This window comes from Macrobrachium nipponense, chromosome 29 (genome assembly GCF_015104395.2).
Source record: "Macrobrachium nipponense isolate FS-2020 chromosome 29, ASM1510439v2, whole genome shotgun sequence".
Classification (NCBI taxonomy): Eukaryota; Metazoa; Arthropoda; class Malacostraca; order Decapoda; family Palaemonidae; genus Macrobrachium; species Macrobrachium nipponense.
In genome coordinates, this window is record NC_061092.1 from 233,985 (window position 1) to 249,180 (window position 15,196).

General features: G+C 38.0%; 1 protein-coding gene across 1 annotated transcript in view; it reads left to right on the forward strand.

The window, feature by feature from the left end:
- Positions 1–15,196, forward strand: part of LOC135206030 (fibrillin-2-like) — a 141,822-nt gene that overhangs the window by 74,271 nt on the left and 52,355 nt on the right. The window contains 6 exon segments of the mRNA XM_064237200.1: positions 1,197–1,325; positions 2,141–2,284; positions 3,398–3,541; positions 4,763–4,909; positions 5,700–5,852; positions 7,704–7,876. Of these exon segments, the coding sequence (XP_064093270.1) occupies positions 1,197–1,325; positions 2,141–2,284; positions 3,398–3,541; positions 4,763–4,909; positions 5,700–5,852; positions 7,704–7,876 (890 nt within the window).

Here is a 15,196-nt window from a genome sequence, read left to right on the forward strand (position 1 = left end):
GGTGAAGATCAGGTATGATTGTACAAGTCTTCTAATGACGATAGCTTGATCGCTTCTGCCAATGATGATGGCTAATTCTATTCTCTCTACATGATAAAGCTTAGGTAAAGAGGTACAGGTCTTCTAATGACGATAGCTAACTCTATTCTGCCTTACTACCATCTCGGTTACCAGTCATAAAGGAACAGACAGTAGCTCGAACATATGAACATACAATCAGATGACATAGTTACATACGAACACACAATCAAAATGAGACACGCTACAGATCACGTAGGCCGTTTGAATTATAGGTCGCGGTAGTTGTCTCAAGCAGGGAGCTTGGACTAGAGTTTATAAACAAATGAATGACTACAGGTGACGGCATGTTATCTTGGCCTACTTTTATTGTATACGTCATCTTTAGCGTCTCTAGTCTGATCACATTCCTGCAAGCAATCTGGTTGACCTCTTTAGTTTTAGTCTTTTATATATATGGACTAACATTCCATATTTTTATTATGTAAACACTTACATATACAGTATTTTTGTAGTTAATGCAAAGTCAGCTTACTATAATATTACATATGTAAGTATTTGTAAATGTCATGATTTTAATAATACTCTTGTTATCAGATGCTTTGAGCTGTATATTGCCATCCATTATTGCATGTTTGTTTGCCTTCCATATAATTACAGTAATATATATTTATATAATTCATACCATGTACCTAATTAGTTCACTTTATTTAAAGCACCTTCTTTGTTTTACAAATGACCATCTATGAGTGTAATGTTTTTTAAATCAAGCTTTAGAGGTGGTTATCATTAGTTCTAATATAAAAAAATAAAAGAACAAATTAGTCTCAATATTTTATGCAGGAATGTAAATCTGAATCCAAATACAATAATACAGAATATGAATGCCTCTTAGAATGTAAACATTGCAACTGTGTTATTTAAAATAACATAACTAGTCATACATAGGCTATATCATTTATTCTATAAAAAAAATATCCTTTGTTCTGTCAGGAGAAAATTATACTTTTCATATGACTTAACCTTTAGAAATATTAAGAGAAAAGAAAGGTTAGGCTGCAACAAACTCCCACTTCCTAACCTGGAATATTTGTTGCAACTCTTGAGTGTTTTTTCTTAACTTATCATATTAATTTGGAAATAAAATAATAATTATTGTTATCCTTTTTCTTTATAAGATATTGATGAATGTGAAGAGAATCCATGCACTGCAGAAGAACGCTGTGTTAATATTAGAGGAAGCTATCGATGCCGTAAAGTTGACTGTTCAGATGGGTATCAGAAAGACATAGTGGGACGATGCAGAGGTAATATTCTACTGGTTTAGTTTGAAAGAAAGTACAACAGAAATGTCGCTAAACTGAGTTATTAAGCTTTTTGGGTATATGTACTGTACTGTAAAAATTAGTACTGTATTTGTTGAATGTCCATTCTTCAGTGTGAAGTGCTGAATATTAAAAGATTACATATAGAATCACTCAGTCATGTACAGAACGGAATGCATAATTTCACTCGTGCGTACAATGTTTGCAGATAGGGCAGTAAAGACCTAAGTTTCTTAGTTTTGGTATGCAAAAAGTGTATCTCAACTTTTGTACTGTATTCCATTCCTTCTTTGAGGAAAGTCGGTACTACACAGAATGGATAGAAATAAATGTAGGAACAATAAGTAGTAGAATCAATGAATTATCACAAAGCCCAAGAACCAATATTGGTGAAAATGAAATAAGAAGTGAATAAATTTGGGCGTACTGGACAAGTCAACAAAGGGTACTGAAGAGGAGAATGCTACTGGGATATCACAATGCTGTGGAGTCAGTCTTAATTCAAGGGTATCCTCATAGGTGGTGAATGGTATTATGATGAAAATGTAAATCACTCAGGACTATGATATAGGATATTGATTCTAAATATGAGGAAACTTACGTTATATAAAAATATTTGAGAGAGGTCTGAGCTTGAGCGTTGTGATTATGCTGTATCATGTGTACTACTACCTGTAAATATCATCTGGCAACAAAAGATATGGGATGTTTAGTCAAGGAAGAATTCATCTGAATATTTTGTCCAGTTATGGGTATTACATTTTATGTGAATTTTAGTGATTGTTAATTTCTTTTAGATATAAATGAATGTGAAACTGGAGAGCACAACTGCAAAGTACCAAAAGAGGAGTGCATCAATATTCAAGGAAGTTTTAGGTGTCGTTCTGTACCTGATTGTCCAGAGGGATTTACAAGAGATCCTGAATCTTTGAGGTGTGTTGGTAAGTAAGTTGAAATGTTCTTGAAGTTCATATTTAAGCCCTTTTTTAGCTGCTGTATCTTGACTCCAAACAGTGTTTCATAACATCCAGGATACACAGGAAAATGATGGATCAAATAAGGCCCTAAAATATAACCATATGTAATTGATGCAGTTCTTTAATATGGTTCTTCACATAATTCTAATGCTAAATGGAGTACAGTATTTGCCAGTTTAAATAAAGATCTGGAACAGATTAGTCACTTATATGAGAGGCTGAAAACTTGGAATACTGATTAACTTTATCTGTAGTATTCATCAGCCACAATTTATTTGCTTTGTACTATGGTTAAAACTTAGTGACATACTGATTCTGAGAATTGACAATGCCTGGTGTTATTTTTTACTTGTTCAAAAAAATATACAGTATATTATCTAATATGGCATGGCATCTACAGAATTCATAAAGTTAATTTAATATGCTTCAGTTCTTGTAACTTATCATTACTGCTGGAATAGAGTATACTACGCAATGTTTTTCTGGCTGGATATTTCAAGCTTTTTGGGATCTAAATAGAATCATTCAAGTGGTATTCTATTTTTCCTAACAACATAATAATTGGCATTCAGTTTCCTAACTAACCATCTTCCAGTTCTAACTGATCCCTTAATGATTACAACAACCTAGTTGGACTGTTGCTTAATTCCTTCATTTTGAAGAAGCTTCTATGATGGCAAGTTTCTGAGAGTCCACCCACATGACTGATCAGTTGACGCTCCTTTTATAGGTGGGACTTACTGCACAAATATCCCATAACTAACGTTAAAATAACAAATATGGTAAAATAAAAACAATTGCCACCTCATGAGGCTTCATGATGTCTTCATATACTGTATATAGTATGTAGTATTGTTGAACTACTGATCATTTTACTAATTTTTAATGATATTATATCATCTATAAATGTACAAAATTGAAGAGCAATGGGAAATTTCAGTATTGTCCATAAAGTTTTAAGTAATTTAAAATGGTTATATATTTACAGTGATGGGTAAGTATACAATGTAATTTTGGATGTTACATTTAGTAAACAAATTTTGACTGTAACATAGATTTCTTCCAATAACTGAACAGATGTAGATGAATGTGCAGAAGGAACAGATGACTGCAAAGGTGGAGAACGTTGCATTAATTACTATGGGAGATATTCATGCCGGGGTTCCTCATCCACATGTACAAAAGGATTTAGGTACAATGCACCAAGCAGACGATGTGAGGGTATGGAAAACAGAGTAGTACATTCTTACTTTAATACTGTACTTTGTTTGTATGGCTATGATATGAATAACATTATAGTATTCTTTACTTGAAATAGTTTTACTACTTCTTGGTAGAATTTATCGTTTTATTATTGCAAGGATTACATTACAGGCAAAAGTAATTAGATAGCTACTCAATCACTGGAAATTGCAACTATCAATCAAAGAATTGTTATTAAGTATCCCCTTTAACTGCATATTAATAGCTGTTCATCTAATTTTATGATAACAGCTGCTCATCTAATTGTATATCTTGATAGCAAATTTTCAGAATCAACAAAGGTGAACTAGTTATGGTAGCAGTTCTGCAAAACATATACAAGTATAAGTATGTTTTTGTCTTTAATTTTGTTGTTTTAAGTACCATCTCAGGTGAGAATAACTGGAAGATATTTATGTAAATTGTATAACTAAAACAATCATTGCTTCAGAATTTTTCACTTGAAATATTTTGTTGATTGAAATTACCTACATGTAGGGAACCTCTATGTATTGCTTGTGGGGCATTGTAGTTTTCCTTTATGTTTCATATCTGTTGAACTTTATATTTGCAACTAGTTTCTGTGACTTTTTCACTAGAATGCTTTTAAGACCAAAGCGAGAATTACATGAAATGGAGGTAAGGGATAACATTCTTAAAGTTAGTTCTGATTTAGTCTACTAATGTTTTTTTGTAAAATGGGCATTTGTCTCAGCAGATGACAATCACATAGAAATGGGTAAGTTTCAGTTGGATCCCTGGTAGATAATGAAAAATTATTGTGCATTTATACATAGTATATATAAGAAAACAATATTTTCTCATTCATTCAGTGAAGTTTTCACTGAATGAATGCTGCATTTTTTCATGTTATACACCAGAATGAGCAATTTTCACTTAGAGATATTTATGTATTTTATGAAAGATTGCATCAGTATGTTATGTGTCTGTTTTCATTAAAATTTTGCTTTGCATTATGAAATATGGTATGTGGCTTTGCTAGAATTTGCATTAATATATAAGTGATTAAAGTTTTTGTTAAAGGTTGCCATACCAGGATTTTGCATAATTTAAAATGAAATAATTTTTTAATTACTTGTTGGATATGATATAGTTAGTGAAATCCTTTCTTTTGAAATCTGGAGTAAATCATTGCAGATGATATTTGAATAGGTTTTAAAAAATAAACTTTATTTCCAGATATTGATGAATGTGCAGAAGATAGCTTTTCTTGTGAGCAAGCAACTCAAACTTGCATAAATTCTGTTGGGAGCTACCGATGCATTGATCGCCAGCCTGCATGTGACTTTGGGTACAGATTTAATGAAGAGCAGCGTTCATGTGTGGGTAGGTGCTATAATTCTTATTTGTCCTCGTAATTTTATAGTAATTTTCATTTTACGTTATTGGATTATTATCTTTAATAGGGAGCATGTCTCATATTTTTGTTTTTCAATCTTCTGGAGCTGAGGAAAGGTAAATATCCAACAGCTTGTTTGTGACACATAGAAATATAGACTTGTTATCTTAAAATCTGATACTTATCTGCAGCTCAGTGTTTAGAGAAATATGTTAATGGGAATATGTCTTGACAAAACATCGGATATTTAGCATATATATACTAGGGCTCTAATTTAGAATAAATAAGTTCTTTTACTTTCATGGAGTAGCCTTGTTCTTCAGTTGTGTCATTAGTAATGTAAAGTTCCAATTGCCTTGGCGTTCTTAGTACTTTAGATATGTGAATGGTAGTGATACCATTTTCAGGCTCAAGACTACTTAAGTGTTTTTTTTAATGTTTTAAAGAAATTTAGTTTTTGGATGAAGCAGATGTATGAAAATTGTCAATAATGTCTGATACTATACATATAAATCTGTGATTGTTACCAGTTAGATTTCTGTAGTTCATATATTGTAGTTATAGTTATCACATGAAGTAGTGTACAGCAGGCTCGTATTTATTTTAAGGCAAGTGAATGTAGATAGTTGTAAGAAAGAATTAGATCTTTTGGAGAGACTGATAGAACTTTTTCATGGTGCTTCCTCAAAAGAGAATTGATGATTTTTGTCTCTTGTGTGTATATCTGCATCTTTTACATTACCTGAAGCTCCTCCTCCCATCATCCTCTCACTGAAGACATTGATGAATGTCTGGAAAACCTTGATGACTGTGAAGAAAGCCAGGAATGCATCAACACTTTAGGATCGTACCAATGCCACACTAAAGGAGTCGTCACACAAACATGCCATCCAGGGTTCACCTTCAATAGGACAGCTCGTGTTTGTATTGGTCAGTTTCTTACAGGTTTTAAGTGCACGATAATAACAAGGCTCCAAAATATCTGTACCTGTTAAGCTAAATCTTTTTGTTTATTAATTTTGGGAGGTTTAAATGCAGAGATGTCTAATTATTTGCAAATGCATTAACTAACATAAAAGGAAAATACAGAAAATAGTGTTTGACATTATCTAGCACAAACCAATTACGTACTTTTAAAATAGCTGTACATATTTGTGCCTTTGTGAATTCCAGAAACCAATTTCCAAAGGAGGAAGAAAGGTTGACTGCTTCTGGCAAGAACAGATGGAGATGTGGTTCTGTGAATAAGAAATGAAATGTAGGAAAATTCTGGTAATCCTTATTATTTTTTTTAAATGTACGTATAAACCTTGGAAAGGGTGAAATGTGAAATGGAGAATTCAGTGGGATACAATACAGAATCATGAAAGGAATACTGGAACCAGGATTTTGTGCTTATAGTCCCTTTGGGTCCAAGTGGCTAGCTCTCTCTTTGTGTGTCATTTGATTGTTGAAAGTTCACTAGAATTCCTATATTTTTGTTTTAATGATTACCAGATAATTACCTTGTCATATCTTCATACAGAATACATTTATCATTCATTACATTTCTTTAATCTTGGCTTCATGTAGATTTTTCTTCTTTTATAATGTGTATGATTTCTCTGTGAGACTTCAGTAGCAACCCAACTTATGTTTCCATTGCCAGCCTGAGGTTTTTTCATTAGCTTTTGATTAACAGAGTTTTAATGAAAAAACTGTTTCAGATTGCATCATTGCTGTAAACAAAGTGTACATGCCTATGGGCAGGTGCAGCCTTCCAACCAAGAGCTTCTAGCAAGGGAGAAAAAATCCGTAAATTTAATTATAGACTGAAACTTCAGGCATTTTCCTTTATTTTTTATTGATATAGCAATGAATAATTATGTGTAAATTGTACTCTGGGGTCTTATTTTCTCATTGAAAATTCCATATATTTGACATGATAAGGTAATTAATATTTTTCCCAAAACCTTGAACATTAGGAAAATGTTTTTTTTTCTTGTTGTAATAGGCTGCAAACCGCAACCAAGTTAACTCAGTGATACCAAAAAGAAAAGCATAAAAGTTAATAACTTTCAAAATCAAGAGTGAAAAGAAGAGTTGTAGAGGCAACAACTTTTCCAATAATAACATGAAATGAAGGATGAGTATTGTCAGAAAATAAAGGAAGATCCTAAAGTGTCATGTGATATAAATCTGGTTGCTACATATTTATTTTCTCAGTCTTAGTGTCTTGGTAATATGTTCTCATTACAAGCATTAAAATTATATTTTTGAAGTGTATCCAATGTATCCATAAGAGTCAAGGAAGTTAATGTCTGTCTTGTATTGTTTTGCACATAAGGAAGGTTGATTCTTTTCATTACCCACACCTTGGTATGTTCCACTGTACGTCAGTTAAACTGCATATTGCCAGGTAACTTATAGAATCTGATTTTCATTAACTATTTGTTTCTCAGATAATCAAATAAATACCATTTTTAATAATCAAAAAGATTTGGCAACAGTTAATTATGCCTTCATGAAGGGCAAAAAATTTGGGTAGTATTTTAATTGTGTATTAATAACAACAGTCTGCTGCATGCTCTTACTTATGTATGTACCATAATTGTATTATTTTGAAATAACAATGTACAGTATATACAAAATACAGTAGATGTACAGTGATGATTAATTGACAAAATTGTTTATTTGGAGTTTATACTAATGTTTGTGGTACTAAATTTCATGAAGTTGCTGTTTGGAGGTTCCTCATTGTTGTATTGTATTGAAATCAATTTTTCATGCTTTGCAAACAAGATATTGATGAGTGTTTAGAAGGAAGTCATGACTGCTCACTTCTGGAAGAATGCGTTAATCGACGTGGAGACTATGTATGTCAGCCACGTGAAACCAGTAACAGTGTCTTAATTCCATCATCCCAGGCTACAGGAGACCAAAGCACTTCTGATTATGATATAACTGAAAGCAAGGTATTGCCAGTCAGCAGAATTCTTGCATGGTTAGATTATTTATTGGAAAAAAAATGCATGCTCTTGAGTTTGAAGTCTCAGAAAAAAGGATATATGGCTAGTCCATACTATGAGGGAAAATCTTCATGAAATACATCAAGCAGATGAAAATTTTCTCAGGATTGCAGTGCAACTCATTCTAGGTACGTATTCTAAAAGGAAGTTCACAATGAGATGAAAAATAAAGGGATTTTGATGAAGGAAATATCTATTTCTGGGGAGAGACCTGTGTCGCCCGGTGAAAAGGATCCTGCTATCTACTTTTCTAGTATAAATAGGTTCTAAATATACCAGAGAAAAAAGCTAGCATGGTATGCTGAGGTTACTACCCTCGCGCGAGCACCCTAAGGGCATCAGGTATGAAGTACAAGGCGAGTGGAAGCCACTATTCACAGGTCTCCGGCCAATTAGAGGTTTCCTTTCATAAATCCCTCTCATGGGGAGAGCCGACCCAACGGATACTACTTCCTCTCGCTACTATTGTCACTATCCGACCTAAGCGCCACCTGCAATCCTGAATTTTTAGACACTTTGGCTTGGATTGGTGTAAGGGTAGGGAAGTCAATTAGAAGGGCTGGGTTCACCGGGCGACACAGGTACCTCCCCAGAAATAGATTTTTCCTTCGTCAAAATCCCTTTTCTGGGTCAACCTGTGCTCGCCGGTGAAAAGTTACCAGAGAATGCCCATCCAAGCCTACTAGATACCAAGTAATCTTATAAGGAGGAGTTTAATGAGAACTGAGGTTCATTTTAGCTTAAATTTACTAACTTAACATATTACAATAGATCTAATTAAACTTAAGCTTACTTACTTACTACTTATGCTAAGACTTAAACTTATGACTTAGAATTAGTAATAGCTTAAAGATATCATATAACTGACAGGGTATCCTGTAAGGAATTTATCACATATCCAGAATATGTACAGTCCGGTCTATAAAAACAATCCAGAACCAAATATTTTATGTACAAGATTAGGTGGCAGGATGACGCCCAAGTCCTCTAAACCCAGAGGAGGGAGGTATAGTGGAGAGTACGACCGAGACAGGTAGAAAGGAGACTATCAGGGAGGAGAAAGGGGCAGAAGAAGGTTGATAGGATTTATTATTCAGGGGAGACTATGCTCCCTGCAGCAATTGCTGGCAATTTGAGGGCTTCTAAATTTTTCAAATAGTGGCTATTAAAAACTACTGGGGATTTCCAACCCGTATATTTCTTCAGATCCTCAAAATTCATATTTTGAAAATAATTAATGGAAGTAGCCACAGCCCGGATATCATGGACATGTGGGATGGAATCCAGGTTGGCTTGTTTAATAAAGTATAGTATTTGCTGTCTAATACCTTTAACAGAGATTGTGCCACCCTTTTCTCTAATAAAAAGAGGACCTGACGATGTTGCGGAGGTTCTGGCTAAAAAGGATTTAAGGGTAGTGACAGGGCACAATGATGTGTCCTGTGATAAAGGAATGACTTTCCATGGAGTCCACCTATTCTGTGGGTCCTCATTCTTAGCCAGGAAGCTCCGGTCTAGGGATAGTAGTACTTCCCCTGACGGGAGGAAATCTATGTGGTCTGGATTTCTTGAGAGAGCTGAAAGTTCAGATATTCTGGCACCTGAGGCCATAGCCATTAAGAATAAAGTTTTTCTTAGGAGGGTTATGTATGAGCATGATTCATTAATAGTCTCTGAGGCCAATCTAAGTACATCATTCAAGAACCAAGTGACCTTTTGTGGGCGGACAGTTGGTCTTAGGCGTGCACATGCTCTCGGAATGGAGGAGAAGTATGCATCCGACAAATTAATATTGAAGCCGACTTGAAAAATTTTCTTCAAAGCTGACTTGATTGTTGTAATAGTACTGGCGGCTAGGCCTTTCTCAAATAGAGTTCTAAAGAACGAGATTGCCAGATTTGTGGTCATTTTGCCTGAGAGTTGAATCTCTTTTATCTGATTCTATAAATACAATGTTACATGGATCAATACTCACGTCTTTTTGGGCTGCAAACTTCATGAAGTCCATAAGGTTAGGGCTTTCAGAATTCTTGAGGAAGCTGACACAGTTTGAGTTTGTACTGTCTGTGTCAGTTCCTTGCGAGGGATCCGTTTGGGTTGGAGCTTCAGCTCTAGGAGGAGCGGAAACCAGTTGCTTTTCGGCCAATTGGGGCCACTAATGCTACTTGTCCTGTGAAGGATCGTAGCTTGTGCAAGAATTTCATCAGAAGATTCACCAGAGGGAATAGATAAATCTTCTGCCAATTGTTCCAATTTATGGACATCGCATCTGTGGCATAGGCTAGAGGGTCCAGGTTGGGAGCCACATAGCATGGTAGCTTGTGGTTGGACTCTGTTGCAAATAAGTCCACTTGAAGACCCGGGATTTGATTGTAAATCCACTGGAATGAATTCTTGTCCAGGGACCACTCTGATTCTAGTGGAGTAGTCCTGGAAAGAGCGTCCACGATCACATTCCTGACTCCTGCCAGATGGGTTGCTAACAGGTGCCAATGACTCTTCGCTGCCAAAGCATATATTGCAATCAGCATGTGATTCAGCTTGCTTGACCTGGAACCTCCCCTGTTTATGCAATGTACCACCACTAGGCTGTCTGAGACTATCCTCACATGGCTGTTCCTGGCCGGAGTTAGTCATTTTAAGGTTAGGAAAACTGCCATAGCTTCTAGCACATTGATATGGAACTGGCGGAACGTATTCGACCATATCCCTTGAACCTTCTTGTGCTGAGAGTATCCCCCCCAGCCACTCAGTGACGCGTCTGTATGAATTGTCAAAGATGGCGGAGGGAATTGCAGTGGTACTGTCGCAGGAGGAATTTCCCTCACACGACATTAAGATACGAGAATAAGAATACTATTAGTATACATATACACTTTTGTCAGTCTTCTTGCCTGGAGACACAGGTCGGAGAATGGTACTGTGTCATAGTTGACACGGTGGGTATGAAGACTAACGTTTACGCTGCCTGGAAAATAGGGTAGGCCTGTCCTACCTGCTATTACATATATTCCTTGTGTGTATGGGTCTTACTACTGATGAGGCCAGGTGATATCTTCCCACTGGGAGGCAGTTGAAGTGCTGATTTCCATTTTAGGGGTATTGAAGAAAATTCCTGGTATTCAGCTTGTTTCTTTATTACTCATTACATCATGCCAAATTTCTCCCAGGCCTAGTCTCCTGGACTTGATTACTTTACCTAGTCTTCAGAACTCCTGGACTAGATTTCTGGACTAGATCCCTGGAAATATTCATTTTATTTAATTTTTATTTCCAGAAAACAATACAAGTGAGTAGTTTAAAACTACAACAAAAAATAATTCTTTATATTGAGAGACTTCAAAAAAAATATATCAACTACAGATCATGGGAATTGCTTTTCCTTCATAATAGGATAAGTATCAAACGTGGAGCAGCCCTAGAATCAATTAATTTACAATAAGGTGTAAATCATTTGATACCCTACTCCACACAGTACTAGATATTTGTGCACAATATATGTCAATGGGTAAGGTTACCTGAAAGATTTCTGAGAAAACTTACACTAAAAATGAGGTACAATTAGGCTAAGGTGCCTTTTAACAGGATATAGTCTTGCCTAGGCTTCTTCAGAAATCGTTAAGGATAGCCTATGCAAAGTTTACATGGCTGATTTTTGACTAGGTTACAATAAGCCACAAGGTTAGGTTAGCTTAATGAGGGTACAGGCTAAGTCCTATGTAATTAAGTTTTCCATGAATTTATATACATATAGCCTAACTATATTTATCAAAAATAGTCATAATTCCTCATTCAAACAGGATTAGTCTAGGGTAGGCCTTCTTAAATTACTGTATAGTCTAGTCTAAGATCACGATTGGCAGTGGAAAGTTCCATGAGAGAGGTAGGGGTAACCCTAAGATGCCCTGTAGGACAGTCATGTTGTGGTACCCTTTGGCACTGGTATTTGCAAAAACTGTATACAAAACAAAACTTATAACTACTTTTTTTAACGTTTTATAACCCCATCAAACGCTAAGTTACAACTCAAAATAACACAGCAAAATTTCATGACAACTAATGAACGTGAAGTATCTTTCACAACAATGAAAATTTTCCTCGTTAAGGCATTACAACATGTCTGACTGGGCAGGCAACTCTGCACTTGAATTTTCATCTGCTACTGTTCTTACATGATTGTGATCTGTTCCTACTAATGAACTAATGGTAATATTACAACTTTAAAAGCTTACCTTGCAAGGGATTGATGATAATTTGCATTATTAATTTGGTAAAATAGCCAAAGAATGAAAGGGTGGACAGTTTGACGTCCTCACACTCGAGAGCATTCGTGATTCTTACATGGTTCTTTTAGTGTTACCAAATTGCAGACGAAAGATTCAGGGCAGCGCTCCCATACTCAAAGTGAAAGATAAACAAAACAAGGGACTGGCTACACTGCCACACTCGTGTCCACAACAAAAATGAAAACATTTCACAGTTCCAATCATTTTTACAACAGTAAAGATATTAGAGGAGGATGATGAATCAATTCCTAAATAAATCACTAATAATTAAAGGAATATTTTTCCCATTACAGTACTGCCCTGGTTAGGTTCTTGTGCTTCGTCCATGGGCGAAGCTTCTTTGCTAGTATGGGTGTAATTGCTGAGATCTTGTCTCCGAGATTGTTGTTGGCTCTCTTTCTCCAGACATGATTGATATCCTTCAATCTGGCTCTTAGTAGAACGTCCGTTATTGATGCAAACTGTAGTAAACCGAGGATTCTCTCTTGGGTACGATGAGAGGCCTTTTTGTTCCTGAGAAACTGTTTTGTAGCCGCAGCTATCTCCTTGGCCTTCCTGGGTGGAAAGGATAGCTTGTGTTTTTCTAGGTCCCATTGGATTCCCAACCATTGAAAGTGAGAAGCCGGTTCCAGCCGTGATTTTTCCTTGTTTATTTGAAAACCCAGAAACTCCGAGAGTTCTATTACTTTGGCTGTAGACCTGCAGCATTCCTCGATGCTGGCTGCCCAAATGAGCCAGTCGTCTAGGTAGGCTACCAACATTATTCCCTTGGTTCTCAGTTCTTGGACTATCGTTTCTCCTAGCTTGGTGAATATTCTGGGCGCAATGTTGAGCCCGCACGGCATGACTCTGAATGAGTAAGCTTTGTTCCCTAGCCTGAAGCCTAGGTATGGAGAGAAGTTCCTTGCTGTCGGAACATGATAGTAAGCGTCTGTAAGATCTATAGAGGTGGTGACGGCCCCACGGGGAAGTAAGGTCCACACCTGCGAGACTGTCAGCATATGGAACTTGTCCCAAAGAATGTATGAATTGAGCCTTGACAAGTCCAGAATCACTCTTCTTTTGTCTGAGTCCTTCTTTGGAACAGTGAACAGACGTCCTTGGAATTTTAGTCTCCTTACTTTCTTTATGGCCTTCTTTTGTAGGAGATCTTTGGTATATTCTACCAGGTCCGCTGTTGGGATCTGGAAGAAGTTTATTGGTGGTGGAGGCCCTTCCTTCCATTTCCACCTCAGGCCCTTGGAGATTATACTGTGTGCCCATGGACTGAAGGTCCAATGGTCTCGAAAGAGATATAATCTCCCTCCTACCTGCGGTCTCTCACTGGTTGGCTGCAGGTTTGTACCCTCTCCCTCCTTGGAAGCCTCTACCCCTTGAGCTGCTTCGTAGCCAGGAGTGGCCTCTGGCTCTACTGCTACCGGCATGCCTATTGTAGCTACGAAAAGATTCCCTAGCTTCATAGGCAGGGTTAAAGGCGGTCATGATGGCTCTGGAGGTTGAGGGTTGCTGGGCCGGCGGAGTCTGTAGCAGAACAAACTGCTGCTGTGGCTGGGCCTTTGATGTTGAGGGCTTCCCAACTTGGGATATTGGGACTGCCTGAACAACCGCCTGAGGTCGAGAGGACTTATAGGGCATGTACCTCCTCGGCCTCTTCTTTGCCCTAGCTTGCTGTCCGGGTGCTTTAAACTTCCGTTTGAAGGGAAGTCCCCACCGGACTCAGAGGCTCTGGTTGGCTCTAGATGCTTCCCTCAAGACATTATCTACTTTTTCTTGAGGGAACAGGTTTTCCCCCCAGATTGATGCCTTTATCAACCTGTTGGGTTCATGCCTGATGGAAGCCTCCGCCAGGACGTATTTCCTGCAATCTCGTCTAGGTATACCAAAGTCATATAGGTCTGACTGGTAAGTCTGTAATAGACTTTTCGTCAAGACCTGGAATACTTGTTCGTCTTTATAGGTCGTGGCTACCAACTCCATTGAGGTAACGGAGTTGATAGACCTTGCTAGTCTCGACCTAGCCTCAAATTCTGTTTTTAGTAAGTTCTCCGGAAGCTTGGGTAGTCTGTCGAAGAATAAGGTTGAGGCACAGTCCGGATCCAGTTTACCTACCGTAAACGTGGCCGGAGCTTCGTGCCAGAATTCTCTACTGGCAGGGAGGAGAAGGGAGGTAGCCTCTGTATCCTTTAAAGCTGGAGAGGTTTACCCTCTGCTATGGCTTGGAGAGTTAACTCCATCACCTTGTCGGTGCAGGGCGACGGGACTCGATCCGGTGTCACGAACATGGTATATGAGCCTTTGTGAGGCGTTAACCTGGTGTTAACACACTCCCATTCGGTCATGGTGCGTGCCCAGACAGCTTGGGCTTGGTCCCTCGGGAAGATCACAGTCTCCTTTGGGACCTTGTCCACTCTAACTAGCGCGTGCTCCGCTAGTCTGACGAACCCGGAGAATGGGAACTGGAGACCTTTCGGGTAAAACTCGAAGTCCTCCAGTGGCCGGGTCCCGCACCCTTCAAGGTTAATTTCCCATCTACGTATGGGGCATGCATAGCAAGCCGCCATGGATTACTTTTGTGGAAGGGTGGGAGCTTGGAAGCATCTGGCACTGCCATAGCCAGCGCCGGAGATCCAGAGTGGAGAAAACCAGTCATCATGTCCTGTAATGGTTTGATCTGCTCGGCCACTATGTCAGAAACTGACTGGCCGGAGACCTCAGATCCGGAGGCGCGTCGCAACGACTCAAACCTCTCGTCTACTGCCTCCCTAACCTTCGTCAATAGAAGGTTAGCGAGTAGTTCGTGGTCTATGCCGGACTCCGTCGCCTAGGGTTTTGCGAACTTCGATCTCGATCCCTTTGAAGGGAGAGAACCCTTGGCAGCAGGCGACTTGTCATACGATGTCGACGGCCGGAGATGACTCAATCGCCGCTGACGGAGTCGGCTTTGATCCCTTGGGCAGGGATTTCGGTCTTACAGACTTTT